Below are 24,281 nucleotides of genomic sequence, written 5' to 3' on the forward strand. Positions count from 1 at the left end.
ACAGGACTCTACCCAGCAATGGTATCACACACAAGGCCCCAACACCACAGAAAAACGGATTCTTTCCCTTCCTTTTTTGATGTCACAGGCTTTGCTTTTTTATTATTTCTTTTGGATAGAGACAGAAATTGAGAGAGAAGGGGGAGATAGGGAGGAAGAGAGAGAGAGATGCCTGCAGACTTACTTCACCGCCTGTGAAGTGACTCCCCTCAGGTGGGGAGCCGGGGGCTCAACTGGGATCCTAACTGGCCCTTGCGCTTTGTGCCATGTGCACTTAATCCGCTGTGCTACCGCCGGACTCCTGGGCTTTGCTTTTGTGAGCTGATGGACACAGGAACTGAGAGACAGAGAGAAGACTTGGCAGGACTGAGGCCGCCCCGTGGGGGGGGTGGGGGGGTGGAGGCTGGGCTGAGGCCACAGCAGGTGCACTCTCCACAGAAGCTATCTTGCTGCCTCTCCCCCATTTTTTTTAAAGTAAAAGTTTGCTGGTTTACAACATCACCCCTGCTATCCTGAACTGAGCGGGGATTTCCGTGCTCTCTCACCTCCCACCATCTCCAAGCAGCCCAGGCTGCACGGCGTGGCGTCCTTGCTGCTACACTCACTGTCACACCCACGGGCTGCTCACGTTGCCATGCACAGGTCGACTTCACTCCTTTCCGTGACTTTCACAAATTAGGAGTTAGGTTTCAAGGTGAAACTGTACCCACGGGTCTGGTTACCCGCAAGTCTCACCGCACCCTGGAGGAGCAGTCTGTCCTGGGCTGGCACCCAGGGGCTTGGGCTGGTGGAGGCATGTGTGCCCCCAGGAAGTCCCCAAGAGCCAGACTCACTGCGGTGGCTGAAACATGTCATACGCCTTGGTGTGGTTCCCCCGAAATGCCAGGCTGGAGGCGCTTGCTTTACATGAGGCTCCTTAGAGGGTGAGGGTGTGGGACTGGAGACAGCCAGTGGCACAAGACACACCCCCCATAACCTCCACGCTGTGGCGCCAGCAGCCTAAGGAGCCACGCGGCCTCCTGCCAGCAGCCATGGGGTCAGTGACCTCGGGCATCAGGCAGCACCAAGCTCGGCTTCAGCACTAGACCTCAGCCTGACCCAGCCACAGAGGCAGCCAGGCCGCCCCCACAGTACTGACCCACAAGAACCCAAGCTGAAGACTGTGTTATGCTACTCAAGTCTGGGCCTGTGACATAGCGATGCTGAACCAATACAGAGATTCACTCCACTGTTTCCCTCTAAACCCGAGCAGCTCAGCTCTGGCTTACGGCGGTGCCGGGAACTGAACCCGGGACCCGAGGCATGAAAGTCTTTCATAATCATTCTGCTACCTCCCCGCCCTTCACTGTTCTCTCAAAAAAAGTGCACTGCAGAACATGGAGCTGATTCCTGTTTTATATATTTGCATCAGTGAACAGTGATTCTCTCTAGGGACTTACTGGAAAAGGAACAAGGCAGTTTTAGAAGTATGTGCTTTTAAAAGGTGGGCCGGGCGGTGGCGCTGCGGGTTAAGCACACATGGCGCAAAGCACAAGGACCAGCGTAAGGATCCTGGTAAGGAGCCCTCCACCTGCAGGGGGGGTCGCCTCACCGGCGGTGAAGCAGGTCTGCAGGTGTCTCTCCTTCTCTCCCCGTCTTCCCCTCCTCTCTCCATTTCTCTCTGTCTTACCCAACAACGACAGCGATGACAATAATAATGAGGGCAACAGAAGGAAGCAGTGGATTCGTAGTGCAGGCACGGAGTCCCAGCAATAAAAAAACAAGTTATTTTTTTAACTTGACAGAACAGAAAAATTGAGAGGGGAAAGGGAAACGGAGAGAGACACCTATAGCCCTGCTTCACTGCTCATGAAGAATCCCCTTGGTAAGTGGGACTGGGGGCTTGAACCTGGGTCCTCGCACATGGTAAGGTAGGTATACATCCAACCATGCGCAACCCATCCAGCCCATAAAAATCTATAAGCCTTGGGAGTCAGGCTGTAGCACAGTGGTTAAGCACAGGTGGCACAGAGTGCAAGGACCAGAGTAAGGATCCCGGTTTGAGCCCTGGCTCCCCACCTGCAGGGGAGTCGCTCCACAGGCGGTGAAGCAGGTCTGCAGGTGTCTATCTTTCTCTTCCCCCTGTCTTCTCCTCCTCTCTCCATTTCTATCTGTCCTAGCCAACAACAATGACAACAATAATAATAACCACAACAATAAAACAAGGGCAACAAAAGGGAATATTAAAAAATTTTAAAAGTCTATAATCCTTGCACTGCCTGAAAATGCATGCATCAAAAACTTTACAGTTTTCTAAAGCCTGTAAGGTTTTTTGTTTATTAGATATAGAATGTTTTAAAACAATTCAGAAAAAACTCATTAAAAAAAAAGGAAATGATGCTGATTGTAGACACTTTGCTACAAGCTCTATAATGTGACATCCTGGCTGCCTGCTGAGTCAGCACAGTAACTGAGGGGCGAGCTAGGAGCTGAGGGCAATGCCGCTGAAAGAATCTGACAGAAAAGGAGACGGAAATGCAGAGAGGTCATCTGAAGCCACTCAAGTGTGGAATCCAGCAAGGCTGCAACACCTTCACAGTGCTTGCAACAGCCCTGTGGTCAACGGGAGGTCACCATGCGATCAGCCCCCACGTCAGGGCTCCTGCTCTCCTCAGACGCGTTTCCTCCCCGGCACCTCTGTCCCCCAGGGATCTGTCTTCATTAGTCACAGTGGCCCGAGTGTGGGAGCAGATGACTCTGTGGAATACTACTCTGCCATCAAAAAAACGAAATCGTGCCTTTGGGACAAAATAGATGGAAGTGGAGGTGACCATGCTGAGCAAAATAAGCAAAGAAGTGAAAGACAACTGCCAGATGACTCCACGAGATGGGGAGTCTAGAGATGACACACTTGCCAAAATAAATAAGCAAACAAACTTGCTAAGACTTGTGAGGTTTGGGAGGCAGGTGGGTGGGGACAGAGACTAGACCCTGTAATCTTACCGTCGTGTAACTTACTAAAATCACAGATTTAAAATCAAATAAAGGGGGCTGGGCAGTAGCACCGGTGGCGCAAAGCACAAGGATCCCGGTTCAAGCCCCTGCTCCCCACCTGCAAGGGGGTCGATTCACAGGCGGTGAAGCAGGCCTGCAGGTCTCTCTCTCTCTCTCTCCTCTTCTGTCTCCCCTCTCGATTTCTCTCTGTCCTATCCAACAACAACGGCATCAGTGGTAACAATAATAACGACAATAACAAGGGCAACAAAATGCAAAAAAGAAAAAGCATTTTCCCTCCATCGGAACCCCCCGGTCACAGGGACAGTCCTGCAAAGCTGTCTCAAAGGGCTGTTGTGGGGCTGAGCTCCCTGAGAAGTGTCTTCTCCAAGTCAAAGTGGCATAAACGTTGGCAGCACCCACAGCAGCAGATGTTTCCAGAAAGAAAGATTCCTGGTTTAGGCCACACACCAGGGGTCAGACACAGCCTGTGGCTCCGTGGCTGGCAGGGCGCATCTGTCACTCTTTCCAGCACACTTGTGGTCCTCAGCTTTGTGATGCTTGCTCCCTACCACTCTCTCAGGAACCTGAACTCCATGGGACGGGGAGGAGGTGAGACAGTCACCTGGAGGCTGTTTGCTCCCGTCCCTGAAGTCCCACTGGCAGCAGGCCTGCCAGTCCGCTGTCCCCCTTTGATCTGACGAGTGCCCAGCCGGCCTTGTCTGCCTCCATCGGGAATCTGAGGAGAGGAGACCGAAGTCTGGGTGGTGTGCTTGTGCCTCCTGCTCCCTCCTCTGCTCCCCCCAGTGCACTGCAACTGCCCTTTGCACCTTGTGCAGCAGGAAGAGCACGGGACTATTCGCTGGGAGGCAGGCTCAGGTGAACAGGCTGGAAGCTGGTAAAATGGGGCATTTGTCTCTGAAAAGGTTTGTGACGCCCACCTGTGAGCCAGTAACTCCTGGCCCGAGAAAGCATTTCCTGCAGACTCACTAACATACACATGAGCACCGGAAAGCCTCCTCTGTGTGTCCCCAACCCTGGCCGGGTCCACCAGACGACCGTCAGAATCACAGCATTCAACAGAGTCAGAGTCTTATAGGCCTTCCGCAGCTGCCTGTTTACTGGTAAACTGAGAGGTTCAGCGCAGGCTCACCGGACATAAGGGACTGGCCATCTGTGTGTTGAACCAAAGCTTATTTGGGGCCAGAATAATCTGGAGTCTAGAATGAGAAATAGAATCATTCTCTATCCAACTCTGTGTAGGAAGACTGACTTCTCTACAGAAAGGATTTGTGATGCGAAGTCTCACTCACCATGCTGCAAACACACACACACCTGGCCTCTCAGTTCCTTATGGTGGACAGTCAGACCTCCAGGCCACTTCCTCAAAGACAATGAAGTCATAGCAAAACCTGGACCACCCCAACTGGGGGACAGGCAGTGGCATGACTGACAGAGCTGGGCCCTGCAGCCTGCGCTCAAACCCAGGGCCTCACACAACACGTCACCACCAGCTCAGGAACAGGTCCCGCTCAAGCCTGGCACAGGCTTGGAAAGTCCCAAGCCAAGTCAGCATGAAGTCAGGGCCAGATAAGCTCACATATGTGAGGCGCTATCTGCAGTTTCAAGCATCCCCGGGGCATCTTGGAAGGCAACCCCATGCCCAAGGGAAGACTACTGCCCTATACAGAAAGTCCTCCTAGCAACCAAAATACATGAATTTACAAGACTCTTCAACAACAAAAACCACAGCCCCAGCAAAAAGTAGGAAGGAGATCGGAACGGACACTTCACTAAAGAAGAGATTCAGACGGCCGACAGGCTCGTGAGAAATGTTCAGCATTCCTTCATCAGAGAAATGCAGATTAAGGGGCCGGGTGGCGGCACATGCTGCAATGTGCAAGGACCCGGGTTTAAGTTCCTGGTTCCCACCTACAGAAGGAAAGCTTCTGGAACGGTGAAGCAGCGCTGCAGGTGTCCCCCTACCTCCCCCATCTGTATTCGGTAAATAATATAAACATATAAAAAATACATGCAAATCTAGACAGCAATCAGGTGGCACCTCGCACCTGTGAGAACGCCACACACCAACAGGGACAGAAACGAATACTGGTGAGAAGGTGTAGAAAAAGGAACCTGTTCACACCATTGGGGGTATGTTCAATAAATTGGTCCAGCTGTGATGAAAGACAGTATGGAGACTTCTGAATATATTAAGAATGGGCCTGCTATATAACCCAGCAGTTCCTCTCCTGGGCATCTACCCAGAGAACAAAAGACAACGTATCAGCAGAGACCTCAGCGTGTCTATGTTCATGACGGCACTATTTGTGCCTGACAGCCCAAATACGGAAGCAGTCACAATACCCAAGGACAGGTGAGTGAATGGAGAACGAGGTATTTATACACAATGGAAGATGAGACCGTCTCTTAAAACATGGATGGAACCAAAGGGGATTTTGCTAAGTGAGAAAAGGCAGAAGAAGCAAATACCAAATGATCTCCCACTCATGTCTAAGATTTGAGAAACAAAGCAGGGGAGAAAGATTACTAAGCCCTTGGTCTGTTATCAGCAGATCTGAGGACCTTGGCGGGCGTTCAGAGGGGGCTGAGGGCACTGCGTCTTGGGCTGGGAGAGGTGTGCTGGCACAGGCTCTACAGAGATGTGGTGTCATACCACAAGATGACAACTATTTCCCCAACAGCATGAAAGCCCTCGTGGTTACATGTGGACTATGTAACTGTGTTGTACTCTCAGTACAACACCTTTGTCTAAGCCCTCAGAAGTACTCAAGACAAAATGTCAACCCAGCTCACTCCAACAAAAGGCAGGGGGCAGGGGTGGGTAGTGGTGCACCTGGCTAAGTGCATTCCCCGCCATGTGCAGGGCCTGGGCTTGGACCCCTGCTCCCCACCTGCAGGGGGAAGCTTCACCAGCAGTGAAGCAAATACTGTAGGTGTCACTCTCTCCCCTGATCCCCTCTCAAATTCTGTCTTAGAAAAGAGAAGAAAAAAATAGGGAGTCGGGCGGTAGTGCAGCGGGTTAAGTGCATGTGGTGCAAAGCGCAAGGACCAGAGAAGGATCTCAGTTCGAGCCCCCCGGCTCCCCACCTGCAGGGGAGTCGCTTCACAGGCGGTGAAGCAGGTCTGCAGGTGTCTATCTTTCTCTCCTCTCTGTCTTCCCCTCCTCTCTCCATTTCTCTCTGTCCTATCCAACAACAATGACATCAATAACAGCGATAATAATAACTATAACAACAACAAAAAGACAACAAGGGCAACAAAAAGGAAAATAAAATTTTTTTTTTAAAAAAGAAAAAAATAGCCATTGGGAGTGGTGGATTTGTCGTGCAGGCACCAAGCCCCAGTGATAACCCTGGTGGCAATTTTAAGAAATGAAATAAAAAGAAAGGTATAAAGGCTGAGCAGAGGCACGCCTGGCAAAACACATGTCACCATGTACAAAGGCCCAGGTTCAAGTCCCTGGTCCCTACCTGCAGAAGAGAGCACCATGAGTGGTGGGGCAATGCTGCAAGTGTTTCTCCTTCTGTTTGTCTTTCCCTCTCTTTTACCCTCCGTTAAAGAAAAAGAAAAAAAAAAAAGACTGCAGAGTAGTGGACTGGTCGTGCAGTTACTGAGCCTTAGCGATAACCCTGGTGGGGGGACCCAGCAGAGACAAGTTATATTCCATTATTTCTTTTTTTAATTTTATTTTATTATTATTATTTTTGAGAGAGAGATGAAGAGAGAGAGAGAGACAGACAGAGAGAAACACCAGAGCACTGCTCAGCTCTAGCTTATGGTGGTAAGGGGGATTGAACCTGGGACTTAGGAGCCTCAGGCATGAGAGTCTGTTTGCATAGCCATTATGCTGTTTCCCCCGCCCCCATTATTTCTGTAATGTTGCTTCCTCTCTCTCTTGCCACACTTTAAAGAGTCAAGAGGGAGACTTCAGTGCTATGGTGTTTCTCCTCTATCTGAAAAAGTCAGCCTGGGGCCCAAGTCAGGGAATCCTAGGATTCTCCTGTAGATACAATGGGCCTGGACCTCTGACAGCCCCCTCTCTCCATCATCACTGGTCACTTCCATCAGGAATGTCACCACAGGCCCTTTCAGGGACTTCTCAGGACCTTGCCCTCACTCTAAAGCTGCAATGGTAGGGACTGCCCCCACTTTCTGAAGGGAGGCTGGGTCAAGATATTCTGCCACTCGAGGAAGACAGGTCCTGAGATGAGTGCAGCCTAGAATGTTACCGGCTGTGGCCGTGGACTGCGAGCTCCAACGGCCAGGGGTGCAGAGATTGCACAGGCTCCTGTGCTGAATGGGAATGCACACCGGCCCTGGGCCAGACTGATGTGGGAAACAGTGAACTGTATTTATAGTCTTTACTTTCTTTTTCTTTTACTTTTTACCAGAACACTGTTCAGTTCTGGCTTGTGGTGGTACAGGGGATTGAACCTGGGACGTTGGAGTCTCAGGCATGAGAGTCTGTTTGCATAACCATTATGCTATCTACCCTCCGCCCTAGTCTTTTCTTTCTATAAGATTTTATTTATTGAGTAATGAGAACGAGAGGAGGAGAGAGGGAAAGAACCAAACATCACTCTGGCACATGTGCTGCCATGGAATTAACTTGGGGCCTCATGCTTGAGAGTTCAGTGCTTCACCTACTGTGCCACCTCCTGACCACTTCAGATACTTTAAGTCTGGGAGCTACTCTGCCCTGATGCAGCTTTCTATTCCTATTCTCAACTCTGACTACATTTTCCCAATTTCTTTAGCCCACCTGATAAAAGCTGTCAAGCCCAAGCAAAAAACACTAAAATGATGGCCCCCAGGAACATACCTAAAATACTTTCTAGCTTTTTACCACCCTAAAGTCTCTATTTCCACTTGTTCTATTCCTACTTTCTGGTTCCTGTTTACTAAACAGTTGTCCTCATAACTTACTGCTTTTCAGCCACCAAGTTGCAGATGCTACTATGGTTCCGTCCTGACTTCCATGGGCAGATGACCTCACCAGTGTGTCCTGGAACCCTACCTCCCCAGAGCCCTGCCCCTCTCTAGGGGAAGATACAAACAGGCTGGGGGTATGGATCCACCTGCCAGTGCCCATATCCAGCAGAGAAGCAATGACAGAATCCAGACCTTCCATCTTCTGCACCCCATTAAGAATTTTGGTCCATCCTCCCAGAGGGAAGACATGTTAGGGGACGGTGGCTACAGGACTTTGAACTCCAACTCCATCAGGACACGGGGGAGGGGGGGAGGCAGTCAAAAGTAGTAACCGGTGCAGCTATGACTTAACACAGAAGAGGAGGCAGGGCCATAGAAAACTGGGGGAGGGCAGGGGGAGACAGCATAATGGTTATGCAAAGAGACGCTCATGCCTGAAGCTCTGAAGTCCCAGGTTCAATCCCCTGCACCACCATAAACCAGAGCTGAGCAGGGCTCTGGTAAAACATATATATGAAAGGAAAGAAAGAAAAAATGGAGGAATATATAGGCAGTTGTAGAAATGATGTGACCATCATCAACCCATTATCTGTAGCCTTGGAAGAGCCACTGCAGTTTCCAGTGGAGGAAATGGGGACACAGAGCTCTGGTGGTGGGGATGGTGTGAAATGTGCCCCCATTATTTTGTAATTTAGTAAATCACTAGAAAGTTTCAGTCTGGAAAAAAGTGAAAAGGCTTGATGGGAATCATCTAATCACAAAGACATGTACTGGGGTCAGGCAGTGGCACACTGGGGCTATGATGCAGAAGGACCCAGGCTGGAGGCCCCATTCCCCACTCCCTGGAGGGAAGCCTCACGGGTGGTGGAGCAGGTCTTCAGGTGTCTCTCCGGCTCTCTCCCTCTTTATTATTCCCTCCCCTCTCAATTCTCTGCTCTATCAAATATAAAGGAGAAAAACAAACAAAAATGGTCACTGGCAGTGGTATACAGGCACCAAGCCCCAGCACTAACTGTGGTGGCAGTTAAAAAGAAAACCAAGGGAGTCGGACGAAGTGCAGCAGGTTAAGTGCAGGTGGTGCAAAGCTCAAGGACCGGCATGAGGATCCTGGTTCGAGCCCCCAGCTCCCCACCTGTAGGAAAGTAGCTTCACAGGCGGTGAAGCAGGTCTGCAGGTGTCATCTCTCCTTCTCTGTCTTCCCCTCCTCTCTCCATTTCTGTCCTATACAACAATGATGACATCAATAACAGCAATAAAAACTACAACAACAATTAAAAACAACAAGAGCAACAAAAGGGAGAATAAATAAACATATAAAAAAAAGAAAAGAAAACCAAACCAAACCATAAATTTGTTAACAAAAAGAGGGCAAGAATGAGAACATCACTCTGGGAAATGTGATGCCAGGGGTCACACTCATATTTTATTTTGTTTTATTTTGCCTCCAGGGTTATTGCTGGGGCTTGGTGCCTGCGCTATGAATCCACTGCTCCTGTGGCCACTTTTCCCCTCTTGTCCCTGTTGTTCATCATTGCTGTTATTATCACAATTATTGTTCTTGCTGTCGTTGTTGGACAGGACAGAGAGAAATCAAGAGAGGAGGGAAAGATAGAAACGGGGAGAGAAAGAGACACCTGCAGACCTGCTTCACTGCTTGTGAAGCGACCCCCCTGCAGGTGGGGAGCTGGGGGCTCGAACCGGGATCCTTAGGCTGGTCCTTGCACTTTGCGCCATATGCGCTTAACCTGCTGCGCTACTGCCCAGCTCCCCACACTCATACTTTTAAGTCCACTGTTTCAGCCACTGTGTCACCTTTCTGGCCGCTGAGACCCACTCTCATTCCCAGTAGCCTTTCTTGATGGAAGGTGAGAGACGGAGACGGAGAGAGCAAAGGAGGGAGTGCCTGTCTACAATCACTCCCATGTGGTGGCTGGGTCTCACCATCCACACACAGTTCAGCTCTAGTGCTGAGCCTCTCTCCTTCTACCCTGTAACCACAGCAGCACTATTCATAATAAGTGAACATGAAAACAAGTTGAATGTCCCCCAGAGACAGAATTTAGTGATGAGGTTGGAGGGGTTGGGGGTGGAGGTGGCCACTCAGTGGAGTCCACACACTGCCATGCACAGAGGCCCAGGTGAGACCCAGACACCGCAATGGAGTGATAGTAGGCAGGAAGCTTCAGGGTGCTGCTGCAGTTCCAGCTGAGCCCCAGAGATAACCCAAGGAGCAAATTAAAGAAAAGCTGGGGGACTGGGTGGTGACGCACCTGCTGAGCACACGTTACTGTGCGCAAGGTCCCGGGTTTGAGCCCCCTGCCCCCACCTGCAGGGGGAAAAATTTCACAAGTGGTGAAGCAGGTCTGCAGGTGTCTGTCTCTCTCCCCCTCTAACTTCCCCTTTCAATTTCTGGCTGTTTCTGTCCAATAAATAAAGATAATGATTTTTTTAAGTTGAATTAGACACTCAACTGACAATTAAAAAGATGAAAATATGGGCGGAACTTGAGGTTATTCTGCCAAGTAAAATCAGGAAGTGAAAGATAATTGCCAGGTGGTTCCTCTCATGTGCGGAATATAAATAACCAAAGGAACAAAGAAATCACAACAGAAAATAGATGTCAGGCTCTGTGCACACAGCAGGGCTAGAAAGGGAGGGTCCTGCACGGGGGCGTGGGGCTGTCTCCTGACACTGCTGTGGGGTGAAGGGCGGAGCGGGACTCGTGGAGAAGAGGGCTGGCTTCATGTACTTATACCTTTTAAATGTCATTATGTATATACCTGCCTTTTACTTTCGAATACATTTTAAACAAAAAGACGTGCCTAGGAATAAAAAGATACGCACAGAAGATGAAGTTCAGTTAATGACCCAGCACTTGTCTCTGCTGTGACTCTCAGCAGAGCATCCAAGGCTCTTCCTAAGAACGTTACCCCCTGGGAAGGCATTCCTGGGAAATCTTTCCATATGACTATGCACGGTGGGATAAATTATCAGCTTTAGTCTCAAAGAAGTCAGGAGGGCAGAACAGGCCTTCTGACAGTCTGTGAAAACAGCACTTGAGGAGAAAGAGAAACACCAGTGTCCAACCAGCCCCAGATGAGTGTCCACTCTCTATTCCATCAGGATTCAGACCCGCCAGGGACCCTTGATGAGCCAGGCCTGCACAGCCTGCTCAGTCAGCAAGGACCTCTCTCTGGGACTTGGCTACTTTGGGGAGATGTTGGGTGAAGCCATATTTTATCCCTACATCATTTTAAAAAACACTTTTGAAAAAATCATTTCTTTTTCGATTTATTGAGAAGAGACAGAGAAATCAAGAGGGAAGGGGAGATAGATAGGCACCTGCAGCACTGCTTCACTGTTTGTGAAGCTTCCTCACTGCAGTTGGTGTCTGGGGGCTTGAACCTGGGTCCTTGTGCATTGTAATGTGAGTGCTCTACCAAGTGTGCCACAGCCCAGCCCTTCACTTCTCACTTTAAAAAAAAGGGGGGGGGTAGTCGGGCGGTAGAGCAGTGGGTTAAGCACAGGTGGCGCAAAGCACAAGGACCGGAGTAAGGATCCCGGTTCGAGCCCCTGGCTCCCCACCTGCAGGGGAGTCACTTCACAGGAGGTGAAGCAGGTCTGCAGGTGTCTATCTTTCTCTCCCCCTCTGTCTAACCCTCCTCTCTCCATTTCTCTCTGTCCAACAACAACGGCATCAATAATAACTACAACAATAAAAACAAGGGTAACAAAAGGAAATAAATAAATATAAAAAATATGAAAAACAAGATGGATTAATGATAGACAGAACCAGACTATCACTCTGGCACGTGTCGCCAGGGACTGCATTTGGGCCCTCATGCTCAGACATACAGCACTCTAACCACTGCACCATCTCCTGGGCCACCCTTCCCCCCGGTTGGATTTGCAAAGGGAATGAGGTATTAAAAAAATTCCCGAACAACTGTTTCTGCTGCTGCTCCCACCTCACTGCATGTGAGATTTCTGCTTGCTTTCTGGGTTTAGTGCGTGTTCCATCATGTCTTTCAGCTAAGCCTCGTCATGGCCTCTTCTCTCCATACCCCCCCCACACAAGCCTGGCAATTTCTAGTGTCTGGACTTCCCTGGGACTCACCCTGCGGGCTGTTACTCAGTTCTGTCTTTCTTTTCTTTCTTTTTTTGCTTCCAGGGTTATCGCTGGGGCTTCGTGCCTGCACTATAAATCTACTGTTCTTGGCAGCCACTTTTTTTCTCTGTTGTTGTTGGATAGGACAGAGAGAAATCGAGAGGACAGGAAGACAGAGAGGGGGAGAGAAAGACCTGCAGACCTGCTTCACCGCCTGTGAAGCAACTCCCCTGCAGGTGGGGAGCCAGGGGGCTCGCACCAGGATCCTTGTGCCAATCCCTGCACTTTGTGCCATGTGTGCTTAACCCGCTGGGCTACTGCCCTGCCCCTCAGTTCTGCATTTCTGAACCTTCAAGACTCAGCATGGATTGAAATGCTCCTGTCACCTTGACATGCATTCTATTTATTTATTTATTTATTTCCTTTTGTTGCCTTTGTTGTTTTATTGTTGTAGTTACTATTGTTGTCGTCGTTGTTGGACAGGACAGAGAGAAATGGAGAGAGGAGGAGAGAAAGACAGACACCTGCAGACCTGCTTCACCGCCTGTGAAGCGACTCCCCTGCAGGTGGGGAGCTGGGGGCTCGAACCGGGATGCTTATGCCAGTCCTGGCGCTTTGCACCGCCTGCACTTAACCGGCTGTGCTACTGCCCGACTCCGCATGACATGCATTCTTGATCAGAGTGGGGAGCATTTTGCTCTGTTCTATTTTATGTTAGGATGGAGTAACACTTCAAGAAAGAAAACACCAAGGTAGTTCCAGTTTAGTGTTTTATCCTGGGAGGTGCAGAGACTATGAAGGTGCATATTGTTTAGAATATCAGCACTGGGCAAGTTATAGCACAGGCCCTGACAGATACAAGTTCAATCTCCAGCACTGCAATATACTCTTTCATTTACAAAAAGAAAGAACGGGGGGGGGAGGAACAGGAGATGGTACATCTAGCTAATAAGCACACACATTATCATGTGCAAAGACCTAGTTCAAACCCCCCACTCCCCACCTGCAAAGAGGATGATGCTTCATGAACCATGAAGCAGGTCTATAGGTGTATCCCTTTCTTTCCCCTCTCTTTTTTTTTCCCTCCAGGGTTATTGCTGGGCTCGGTGCCTGCACCATGAATCCACCGCTCCTGGAGGCCATTTTATTCCCCCTTTGTTGCCCTTGCTGTTGTAGCCTCCTTGTGGTTATTATTATTGCCGTTGATGTTGTTCGTCGTTGGACAGGACAGAGAGAAATGGAGAGAGGAGGGGAAGACAGAGAGGGGGAGAGAAAGACAGACACCTGCAGACCTGCTTCACCGCCAGTGAAGCGACTCCCCTGCAGGTGGGGAGCCGGGGGCTCAAACCGGGATCATTACGCCGGTCCTTGCGCTTTGCATCACATGCGCTTAACCCACTGCGCCACTGCCCGACCCCCTACTACTGCCATTCTTGGTGTTGTTTGTCGTTGGATAGGACAGAGAGAAATGGACAGAGGAGGGGAAGACAGAGGGGGAGAGAAAGATAGACACCTGCAGACCTGCTTCACCGCCTGTGAAGCGACTCCCCTGCAGGTGGGGAGCCGGGGGCTCGAACCGCGATCCTTACGCCGGTCCTTGTGCTTTGCGCCACATGCGCTTAACCCACCGCCCGACCCCCACCCCTCTCTATTTTTAACTTTTTTATTATTTACTTATTGGATATAGACAGCCAGAAATCAAGAGGAAGGGAAATACTGAGAACGAAAGAGACAGAGAGACACCTGCAACACTGCTTCACAACACACAAAGCTCCCCCTGCAGGTGGAGACTGGGGGCTTTGAACCCGGGTCCTTGTGCACTGTAACATGTGTGCTCAGCCAGGTGCGCCACCACCCGATCCCCTCTCTTCTCTCTCTGTCTCTCTCCCCTCTCAATTTCTATCTCTCTTATCTAATACAAATAGAAAGAAAAGGGGGCCAGGTGGTGGTGCAGCCAGTTAAAGTGCACATAGTACTAAGCGCAAGGGCCCTTGTAAGGACCCAGGTTCAAGTCTCTGCAGGGGAGTCACTTCACAAGCAGTGAACCAGGTCTGCAGGTGTCTATCTTTCTCTCCCCATCTTCCCCTCCTTTTGATTTCTCTCTTTCTTAACCCACTGCACTACCACCCAGCCCCAATATATATATATGTATGTATATGTATATATATGTAAAATATACTTTTTTGCCGCCAGGGTTTCATACTTGCACAATTTCACCATGCCCAGTAGACTCTTCTTAGGGTGTGAGAAAGACACACAGCACCGCTCCACCACTCCTGATCCTCCCCTTTTGTGCGGTGCCCCCATGTGGCTGGGGGCTCAAGTCCAGGTCCTCACACATGGCCGAGTGTATGCGTGTGCTACGCTGGGTGAGCTGTCTCCGGCCCCCAAAACAGATCCCTCTAGGATTCGTCTGAGGAGCTAACAGTCCTGGAGAAGTTCAGGAAGTTGCCCTGCCCACCTTAGAGTCAGCTCCACTATGTGTTTGTTGTCTTCAAATGGAAGTCACTGAAGGTGTCTTTGTGCCCTCATTTCCTGTGTGGACCAGGCAGCCCCCATCCTGTCTCAGGGCTTGGCACCAGTAACCCGGTGCCCTCAGGGCTTGCTGCTCTGCCGCTAACTGCCCCCGCACCCCCACCTCCTCCCTGCCCACTCACCAGCAGCTGCCTCTCCTGGTCACAGTCTCGCTCTTTCTTGTAGATAACTTGGTCTGATGCTTCATGTACAAGAGGACACCACTGAATGTCCTCTCTGGGCAACCCCCCCTTTAAAGATTACTGTTTCATCTAAATATTTGTTTATTCACTTATTTGTTATGAAATTATGAGAGAGGAGGGAGAGGAAGATAGAACCAGGGCAATTCTCAGCTATGGCACAAGGTGGGACAGGAAATCCAACTCTGTGGGTTCTGGGGCCTCAGGCATGCAAAGGGCTCTAGCAGGCTGAGCTATTTGACTGGTCCTAGAAACTTATTTTATCTTACTGAGAGGGGGAGAGGAAGGAAGAGTGGGGGTGAGGGGAAGGAATGGGGGAGAGAGGAGTGTGGAGAAAAGCACACGCAGCCAGGGCATTGCTCAACCCTTGCTTATGGCAGTGTCAGGGACTGAACCTGGCACCTCTGCGCCTCAGGCATGAACAGTCTAGAGCACAGATGCATTATATTAGCAAATACTGGTTTTATGAGAGTGAGAGTGTGAGAGACAGAAGAGGCCCGGTGAGTTCTGGCTCATGGTGCTGGGGTTTGCCTTGAGGTCTCAGAGGCCTCAGGCATGCAAAGCCTGTGTTGCTGTCTCCCCAGCCTTTGTCTCATTATTACTAGGAGCTTTGTCTTTGTCTCCTGTATTAAAATGTGCACACAGTGGGGTAGAGAGAGGGAGAGACCACAGCACGACCCCCGTGTGGAGCTGCGGCTCAGAGCCAGGGCCCCACATGTGGCGAGGTGTGACAGCCAGGTAAGCTATGTCCTGCTCTCTCCTGGGTCCTGTGCTGCCTATTCCTGCATGTATATTCTGACCTGGTTTATTTATAAGCTGACAGTCCAGAATCAGCTCTGGCCGCTTGTTTCCTCACGGAGATCGTATCTTCCCAGGGTATATAGACTTTAGAGCAGGTGGGCGTCTGTCTCGTCCACCACCCTATGTGTCAGGCCTAACACAGCGACTGGCGGAGGGCAAGCATCTGCTCCCTGAGTTAAGTGAACATGACTCTGCACCATCTTTGCTCTGCTTTCATTCCTGGAGGCACAAATCTGATCTTAAAAATTGTCAGCACCACACCCCTTCACCAGGCGGGTCTCCATCACCAGAGCTTCTGGGGGGAGAGCATCAGACATATTTTACCCCGCAGTGGTTGAAGGAATTCCTTTCTAGAATTCAGGGGCTGCTTCAAGGAGAGGCTCGCCAAGACAGGGACCAGATGAAGCCCTCCTCTCTGTTATCAACCCTCAAGATCAAGCAAGGCGATTCCCTCACAATTCCAACTGCTGGCACTGCCTGCCACCCCCTACCCATCACGGCAAGACTTTAGTGGTTCTCAAGAGCGAGCATGGCAGGTTATATACTTCCATTAAAAAAATAATTCTCCACTCCTTCAGATCAGAAAGCGGAAGGTGAGGAGACAGTGTGTACTGAGCCAAGGTGGAGACAACATTGCACCAGCGGAAACTCCAAGGATGGTGATGGTCTATCAGAGCTGTGGGGCCTCTCCTTTTCTCTCTGGGTTTCTCACCTCCCACCCTCGTTCTCTATGTAAAATAAGAACAGACAAAACATTGTCAGCAATTTCCAGTCATTTTTGTGTGAACACAAAAGCACGAGTGGGACCCAAGCAGGCTTTGAGGAGTTGAAAAAGTCGTTTACATACAAATGAGTTTTGCCAAGAGGTGGTACAGTGGCTAAATACAGAAGAGTTCCTCACAGTGGTTGGGCACAGGGATGCTTCATACAACACTTATAAAACACACAACGGGGGTAGGGGGTCAGGTGGTGGCGCAGTGGGTTGAGTGCACGTGGCGCAGAGCACAAGGACTGGGGTAAGGATCCTGGTTTGAGCCCCCGGCTCCCCACCTGCAGGGGAGTCACTTCACAGGCGGTGAAGCAGGTCTGCAGGTGTCTATCTTTCTCTCCCCCTCTGTCCTCCCCTCCTCTCTCCATTTCTCTCTGTCCTATCCAACAACGAACGACATCAATAATAACAATAATAACCACAACAAGGCTACAACAAGGGCAATAAAAGGGGAAAAAAGAAATGGCCTCCAGGAGCAGTGGATTCATGGTGCAGGCACTGAGCCCAGCAATAACCCTGGAGGCAAAACACACACACACACACAACACCCCCCCCCACACACACACACACCACACACACACCCCCACACACACACACCACACACACACCCCACACACCACACACACACCACAAACACACACACCCCACACACCACAAACACACACCCCCCACACACCCCCCACACACACACCCCACACCCCCCACACACACACCCCACAAACACACACACACCCCCACACACACACCACACACACCACACACACACACCCCACACACCCCCACACACACACCACACAGACACCACAAACACACACACACACCCCCACACACACACCACACACACACCACCCACACACACACCCCACACATACACACCACAAACACACACACACCCCACACACACACCCCACACACCACAAAGACACCACAAACACACACACACACCCACACACCCCACACACCACAGAGACACCACACCCACACACCACACACCCCACACACACCCCACACACACACCCCACACACCACACAGACACCACACACACCACAGACACCACAAACACACACACACCACACACACCCACACCACACACACCACCCACACACACCCCACACACACCCCACACACACACACACCACACACACACCACCCACACACACACCCCACACACCACACACACCACCCACACACACCCCCCACACACACACCACACACACACCCCACACACCACACACACACACACCCCACACACACCACACCCCACACACACACCCCCCCACACACACACACCCCCACACACACCCCCCACACACACACCACACACACACACCCCACACACACACACCACACACACACACACACCACCCCCCCCCCCACACACACACACCACACACACACACCACACACACACACACACACACACACACACACACACACACACACACACACACGACATTCTACCTCAAACAAATACAGAAAGTTAGTATGGAATATGGGATTATGCACCTGGTGGATTGTTTCCACTTCAGTAAGACTTGTAGTAAATCATAACCAAGGATGATCTGAGTAGCCAACCCACTGTCCTCTTGTGCAGAAAGCTAAATACAACTCAGGCTCTTCTGCTAACACCTCTGCTGTGTCTGGGTGGAAACAAGTCTGCTAATCACCCAAAAAGGTGAATGAGAATGGGTCAGCAGCGGTTGGGCGGTGGTGCACCTGGTTAAGCACAGATGTTACCATAACCAAGGACCTGGATTCAAGCCCCTGGTCTCCACCTGCAGGAGGAAAGTTTCGTGAGTGGTGAAGTTGGGTTGTAGGTTTCTTTCTTTCTCTTTCCCTATCTCCCCCTTCTAAATTTCTCTACCTTTATCCAATAAATAAAATATGAAAAAAAGGAATCAGGCAGTAGAGCAGTGGGTTAAGCACACATGCAAAACGCAAGGACCAGCAGAAGGTTCTGGGTTCGAGCCCCTGGCTCCCCATCTGCAGGGGAGTCGCTTCACAGGCGATGAAGCAGGTCTGCAGGTGTCTGTCTTTCTCTCCCCGTCTTCCCCATCTCTCTCCATATCTCTCTGTTCTATCCAACAATGATGACAACAATAATATGTACAACAATAAAAAACAAGGGCAACAAAAGGGGGAATAAATAAATAATAAATTGTATATATATATAAATTAGTTACCCAGCAAAAGAATTCTATGGGGGTAGAACAGAGGAGGGTTAACTAGTTTGAACAGGCCTGTACAAATAATGTCCAAGAAGAGAAAGAGCTTCAAGCTTCAAGCAATGCTAAGCTAGCAAGACTATACCCTGTATGCCTGCAGCACCACAGGTTCCAGGATCAAATCCCAGGACCACCAGAAGCCAGAGTTCAGCAGAGCAGACTATATCCTGAGCAGTACTAAGCAGCTGTTCTGATCTCTAAGAAGACCTGCTCTGCAGCCTGACCCTGTCACATTCCCTCAGGCACTTGCTAGCCCCCTGCCAGAAAAACCACGTGTGTCTTCTTTACACTATGACTCAAACTTTAAATATTTTATTAACATGAGAAGGAGGAGGAGGTGGGGAGAGGGGAAGGGAAAAGGACCCAGAGCTTCACTCTGGTACATGCAATGCCAGGAACTGAACTCAAAACCTATATTCAAATGTCCAAGTTTTTTTGTTTTTTTTTTGCCTCCAGGGTTATCATTGGGATCCAGTACCTGCACTATAAATCCACTGCTCCTGGAGGCCATTTTTTCCCATTTTGTTGCCCTTGTTGTATTTATTGTTATTGTTATCATTGCTGTTGTTGCATAGGACAGAGAGAAATGAAGAGAGGGAGAGAAAGATAGACAGACACCTGCAGATCTGCTTCATTGATTGTGAAGCGACCCCCCCCTGCAGGTGGGGAGCCAGGAGCTAGAACTGGGATCCTTGTGCCATTCCTTATGCTTTGCGCCATGTGAACTTCACCCACTGCACTACCACCCTGCCCCAGATGTCTAACATTTTATCCACTGTGTCATCTCTTGGTCCACAGTGACTCAACTTTGGTAACATTAGAATTTCATGTCTGAAGTTTTTAATTTCACTCGTGATATCACATGTACTGAGTGCTGCTTTGGCTTGTCTGTTTTCCTCTCTCTATCTCGCTTTGCTCCATGTGAAACATTTTTTTTTAAATATTTGTCTATTCCCTTTTGTTGTCCCCCTTTTTTCAATTGTTGTAGTCATCATTGTTGTCACCACTGATGTTGTCGTGGGATAGGACAGAGAGAAACGAAGAGAGGAGGGGTGCCGGGATAGCCTGAGGGTGCGTCTTCCTGAGCAAGTGCTCTCTGGGTTGGAGAGAACTCAACTGGAGCCGATCTAGGCTGCTGCGTGGGTGGGAGAGGGATCAGGAACTCGTGCCGTACTAACTTCGCAGGAGATAACACTCTGGAACTCTTGGAGCCAGGAAGCAATTTCCAAGTGTGTTTAATCAGAAGAGCAGCTGTATTTATACTCTCCAAGTAGGGTGGAAACAGGATGTGACAAAGAGAGGGGGTGGAGCAGGTGAGAATTCTACCACAGAACCACCAATGCCCTGGAGGGAGGGTGGTGCTTAGTGATTTATGTAAATAGACGGCAGCTTTGAGTGGGATCAAACCAATGCCATACAAGCATGCCGGTGCTTAGTTAAGCAGGATTAGGGACAGAAGGGGGGGGGCTGGCATACTACCCAACAGAAGGGAAGACAGAGGGGGAGAGAAAGACACCTGCAGACCTGCTTCACCGCTTGTAAAGTGACTCCCCTGCAGGTGGGAAGATGGGGGCTTGAACTGGGATCCTTCCGCTTGTCCTTGTGCTTTGCGCCACCTGAGCTTAACCCACTGCACTACTGCCCAACTCCCTGAAACTTTCCTATGTAGTAAATAAACACAAACTTAAGAAGAAACACATCCCAGGTGAGTGCACATGTTACCAGGTGCCGGGACCTGGATATAAGTCTCCAGTCCCCATCTGGGGGAGGGGGGCTCCCTTTCTACCTCCCCTCCCCCTCTCAATTTCTGTCTTATTGAATAAAGTAAAAAATATCTAAAAACATCCAAAATAATACCTTCTATTATCCATGAAATGGGAAACTATTTCCTCTGCAAGCTGAGAATGCAACAAACAAATGCCTATCAACAAGAACGCCGCCAGAATGTGACGGGGGTCAGGTGGTGGCGCTCCCAACAGAGTGCACGTCACCAGGAACAAGGACCCGGATGGATTCAAGCCCACGGTCCCCACTTGCAGGGGAAACTTTCCTAAGTGGGGAAGTAGTGCTGCAGTTGTCTCTTTCCCTCTCTATCTCCACCTCCCCTCTCGATTTATCTTTCCCTCTACCCAGCAAATAAATAAATATTTTTTGTGACTGTTGCCAAATAATGAAGCTATATAAAAACACAGCTACTACCTCTGATTCAGTGGTACAGCCAACAGCAGCCTGGATGTCTGTTTCTTTAACCTCAGATATCTGTCTCATTCTGTAAACAATTCACACAAAGCCAAGAAGCAGTCACAGGTGAGACAGGAGCTCTGTGCAGGCAAGTGCACACAGTGTTCGCAGTGCTTTGAGGAGGTGATTCAGCCGTGACTAAGTATGTGCTCGCCCACAATTCAGCTAAGCACCCTAAGCACACACCTTCGCTCTACCACAGTGTCGGGTGTGTGGACGAGTAAGTCACACAGACCACACTCCCAGAGCACAGAGGGAGACCAATATGCAAGACAGACAGAACGGTTCTGGGGAGTCCTGGGAAAGCAATAAACACCTCATGGCCTGAGTAGAATTACCGGCAGTCTCCTCTTTCTCCTACAAAACATTCCTGGAATACACATCACACAGGAAGTTTCCCAAAGAAAGATGTTATTTTCCTTTTAAGATTGGAGCCAAATAAACCACTGAATAAACAGCACCAAAGAAATGGGTCAACAGTTTGTTCAAAAAGCAGTGCATCAACAGAAGGCTCTGCTGCTGCTGAGAAAGAAGGAATATTAGCACAGAGCCTTAAAGTGCTTATCACGTAAGGATTTTTAAGATTCCGGGGACAGAAGAGGAATAACAATACATTTTCTTTTCAATACCTGTCTCGCTGGTCTCGACCTATTGCACTGGCATTAATAGTCATTCACAGAGGTATCAAGAGTGGTATTTCTCTGCTGAAACCAATAAGGCATTTTCATCTTATTTTCTTAGAGTCAGAGGGAGAGGAGTAGTCTATGTTAATGGGGTGCAGGGGCTTGAAGCCAGGGTCTCACACGCGTGTATGGCACAACTCTGGCTCTGTGAACCATTCCAAAGTCAGGCTGCACGTAGTTTCAGGAAGTGTGGTGAAGGGGGCACAAGAGTTAGAATCCAAGATACTGAGCACCAAGCCCTGACTGTGGGATCCCGGGCAAGTTTCATAAGTGGCGTGGGCTTCAGTTTCCCCCTGTGAGGAACAGAAGCAGACCAACCGCACCTCTGTCAGGCTGAGGAATGCAGAGGTGCCTGGCACGCAGGGGGCTGTCAAGAAATGCTGGCTATGCATATGGCTATGGGTACCCTCCACCTCCTTGGGTCAAAGTTAATATTTAATAGTAAAGCAGAGTGCCGTGTTACTATGCACAAGGCCTTAGGCTCAAACCCCTGGCCCCCATGTGCAAAGGGGAAGCCTCGTAAGTGATGGAGCAGCACTGCAGGTGTCTCTTTCTAAAAATAATAAACGCTACTGGTAATGGTGTCATGGTGCGTGTACCAAGCCCCAGTGATAACCCTGGTAACTAAAACAAAACACAAAAAACTTCAAAGTACAGAATTAAGATTCAATAAAGGCCAATAAGGAAAGACACCTGATTTATTAGGGGAAAAAACCCAACTCCACTCACAACTGTTCAACAGCTATCACGAGACACTGGGATAGTCTGACTTGTCTTTCCCCACACCCCAGTGACAGACTTTCTGTACAGTTATTGAGACTAGAACCACAGTCTATCCTGACTGTGCAATGCATGAGCCAGCAGGAAAGGCAGGGAGTGTGAAGAAAGGACAGAGCTAAGTCGAGAGAGTCTGTGAGGCACAGGGAGCAATGGGTGAGAAAACCTACAAAGCTGCAGAACACAGAGAGACTGAATGACATTCAATGGTTTAACAGTGAATCTTGTTACACATACTTTGTCACAACAAAACAGCCCCCACCCCCAATCAGGCCTGGGTTCACTTTATATCCTAGCACCTACTGTGTGTCAATGCATTAGGCACTCAATAAATACTTGTTGACATTAAAATTTTTTAAATGGATTTAATATTAGGATGTGGTGAGTCTTAAGCACATATACTCTCAAGTTGTAAAATATTGCAAACCAAGGTCAAACCAATTTAAAAATAGATGCATTTTATTTATTGTTGAGAGAATGAGAACCAGAGCATCACTCTGGTCTATGCCCTTAGGTATATGCTTGAGTACTTGATGCTTTATCCAGTATTACCTCCCAGACCTCAGTTAAACCAATTTTTAGGTAGATTATCTTTTATATAAAGCTCGGAGAGATAGTACATCAGCTGTGCATTTCCCGAGCCTGTGAGATAACTTTATCTAATTTTCATTGCAGTTAACTCTGAAGAATCAAGACAATAAAGTAATTTAAACATTGCTTACAAAAATATGTCTGAAAAGTTTACTATGGGTATTTCTGTCCTGGACCCTGGAGCCTGTAGCTTTCCATGCTAGTGACCTTGAGATTCCAAGGAAGAAAGCCCTTTGTCTCAAATGAGAAGCACAGTAAGAGTTTTTAGCAACTGTCTCAATTGTTCAAGTCTGAGTAGCAGTAGAAATGAGTCTCCTCACACTGCACAGAGGGAAACTGAGGCAGCCATGGCTGGCCAGCTGAGATCGACTCTTTCACCAGCAAGACCAATCAACTTGGGCCTTGGTTCGTGTTTCATATCGAAGGACAGAGCTCTTTACACTTAACACGTGCTTCCAAACTCAGCATGAAATTACAGACTCCTTTCAGCATTGGGATTATTGTCATCTCTGCCTGAGCCCATCACATGGACTCCCATCTGCTGATGCCCAATAAGTGTAGCCCTAGAAGCTGGCTTTGGAACTAAACATTGAATGAACAACTCACATTAAAAGAGGTCAGTGTACTAGCTTGCCCTGCTCTCCCTGCTGCTATTATATGTTTGCTGACAGAGGAGAACCATGAAAAACTCATCAGTTCCAGAGAGAAAAGAGGAAAAAAAGGAAGGACTTTCAAAAGTAGTGATAGGTGTGACGTAAAATAGGAGAGAAGGCAGGACTACAGAAATGATGGGCAAAAAAAAAAAAAATAGAGAGAGAGATAGACAGCTAGTTCTAAGTAGTAGTCAGCCCATATCTGAGACCTTGGGACCACTGCAGTTTCCTATGGAGGGAATGGGGATACAGAACTCTGGTGATGGGAATGGTGTGAAATTGGACCTGTTATTTTCTAAGTTTGTAAATCACTAATTGAAAAAAAAACTCACCAGTTAGGTTGCCATTGGAATGATCTTCTAGAAGTACAGTATTCCTGGTGGCTGATGATCCTATAAAAATAGAGAAAATACCCTTTGATGAATGAGCATTTAATATTTAAGGAAGAACATAGCAACATGCTGCTTTGGGGCCCTGTGGGGTTAAGGGTGGTTTTGGGGAGGGTAGATTATTCCACCGGAAGCTCTACTTTTGCCACTGCTGCTATGAAACTGTCAACAACCCCCAACTGTATCGTTGTACCTTTCTTTCTTTAAACAGAGAACAGAAAGAAAGAGTGAAAGAGACCACAGCACCAAAGCTTCCGTCAATGCAGTGAGGGCTGGGCTCAAACCTGGGTTGCACACCTGGCAAAGCCGTGCACTGTCCAAGCTACTGCTGTGTTGCTACTCTGTTGTACTTTGCAAGGCAAAAAGCACTTCCCTAGTACTTGCTACACGCCTGCTACTG

The 24,281-nt window shown here is 49.1% G+C and overlaps 1 protein-coding gene across 1 annotated transcript in view; it reads right to left on the reverse strand.

Moving 5' to 3' along the window:
* The window catches only part of TMEM123 (transmembrane protein 123), a 41,291-nt gene that overhangs the window by 11,010 nt on the left and 6,000 nt on the right, over positions 1–24,281 (reverse strand). The window contains exon 2 of the mRNA XM_007520741.3: positions 23,825–23,884. Within this exon, the coding sequence (XP_007520803.3) occupies positions 23,825–23,884 (60 nt within the window). The remainder of the gene's footprint in view (positions 1–23,824; positions 23,885–24,281) is intronic.

This window comes from Erinaceus europaeus, chromosome 20 (assembly GCF_950295315.1).
Source record: "Erinaceus europaeus chromosome 20, mEriEur2.1, whole genome shotgun sequence".
NCBI classification, from domain to species: domain Eukaryota; kingdom Metazoa; phylum Chordata; class Mammalia; order Eulipotyphla; family Erinaceidae; genus Erinaceus; species Erinaceus europaeus.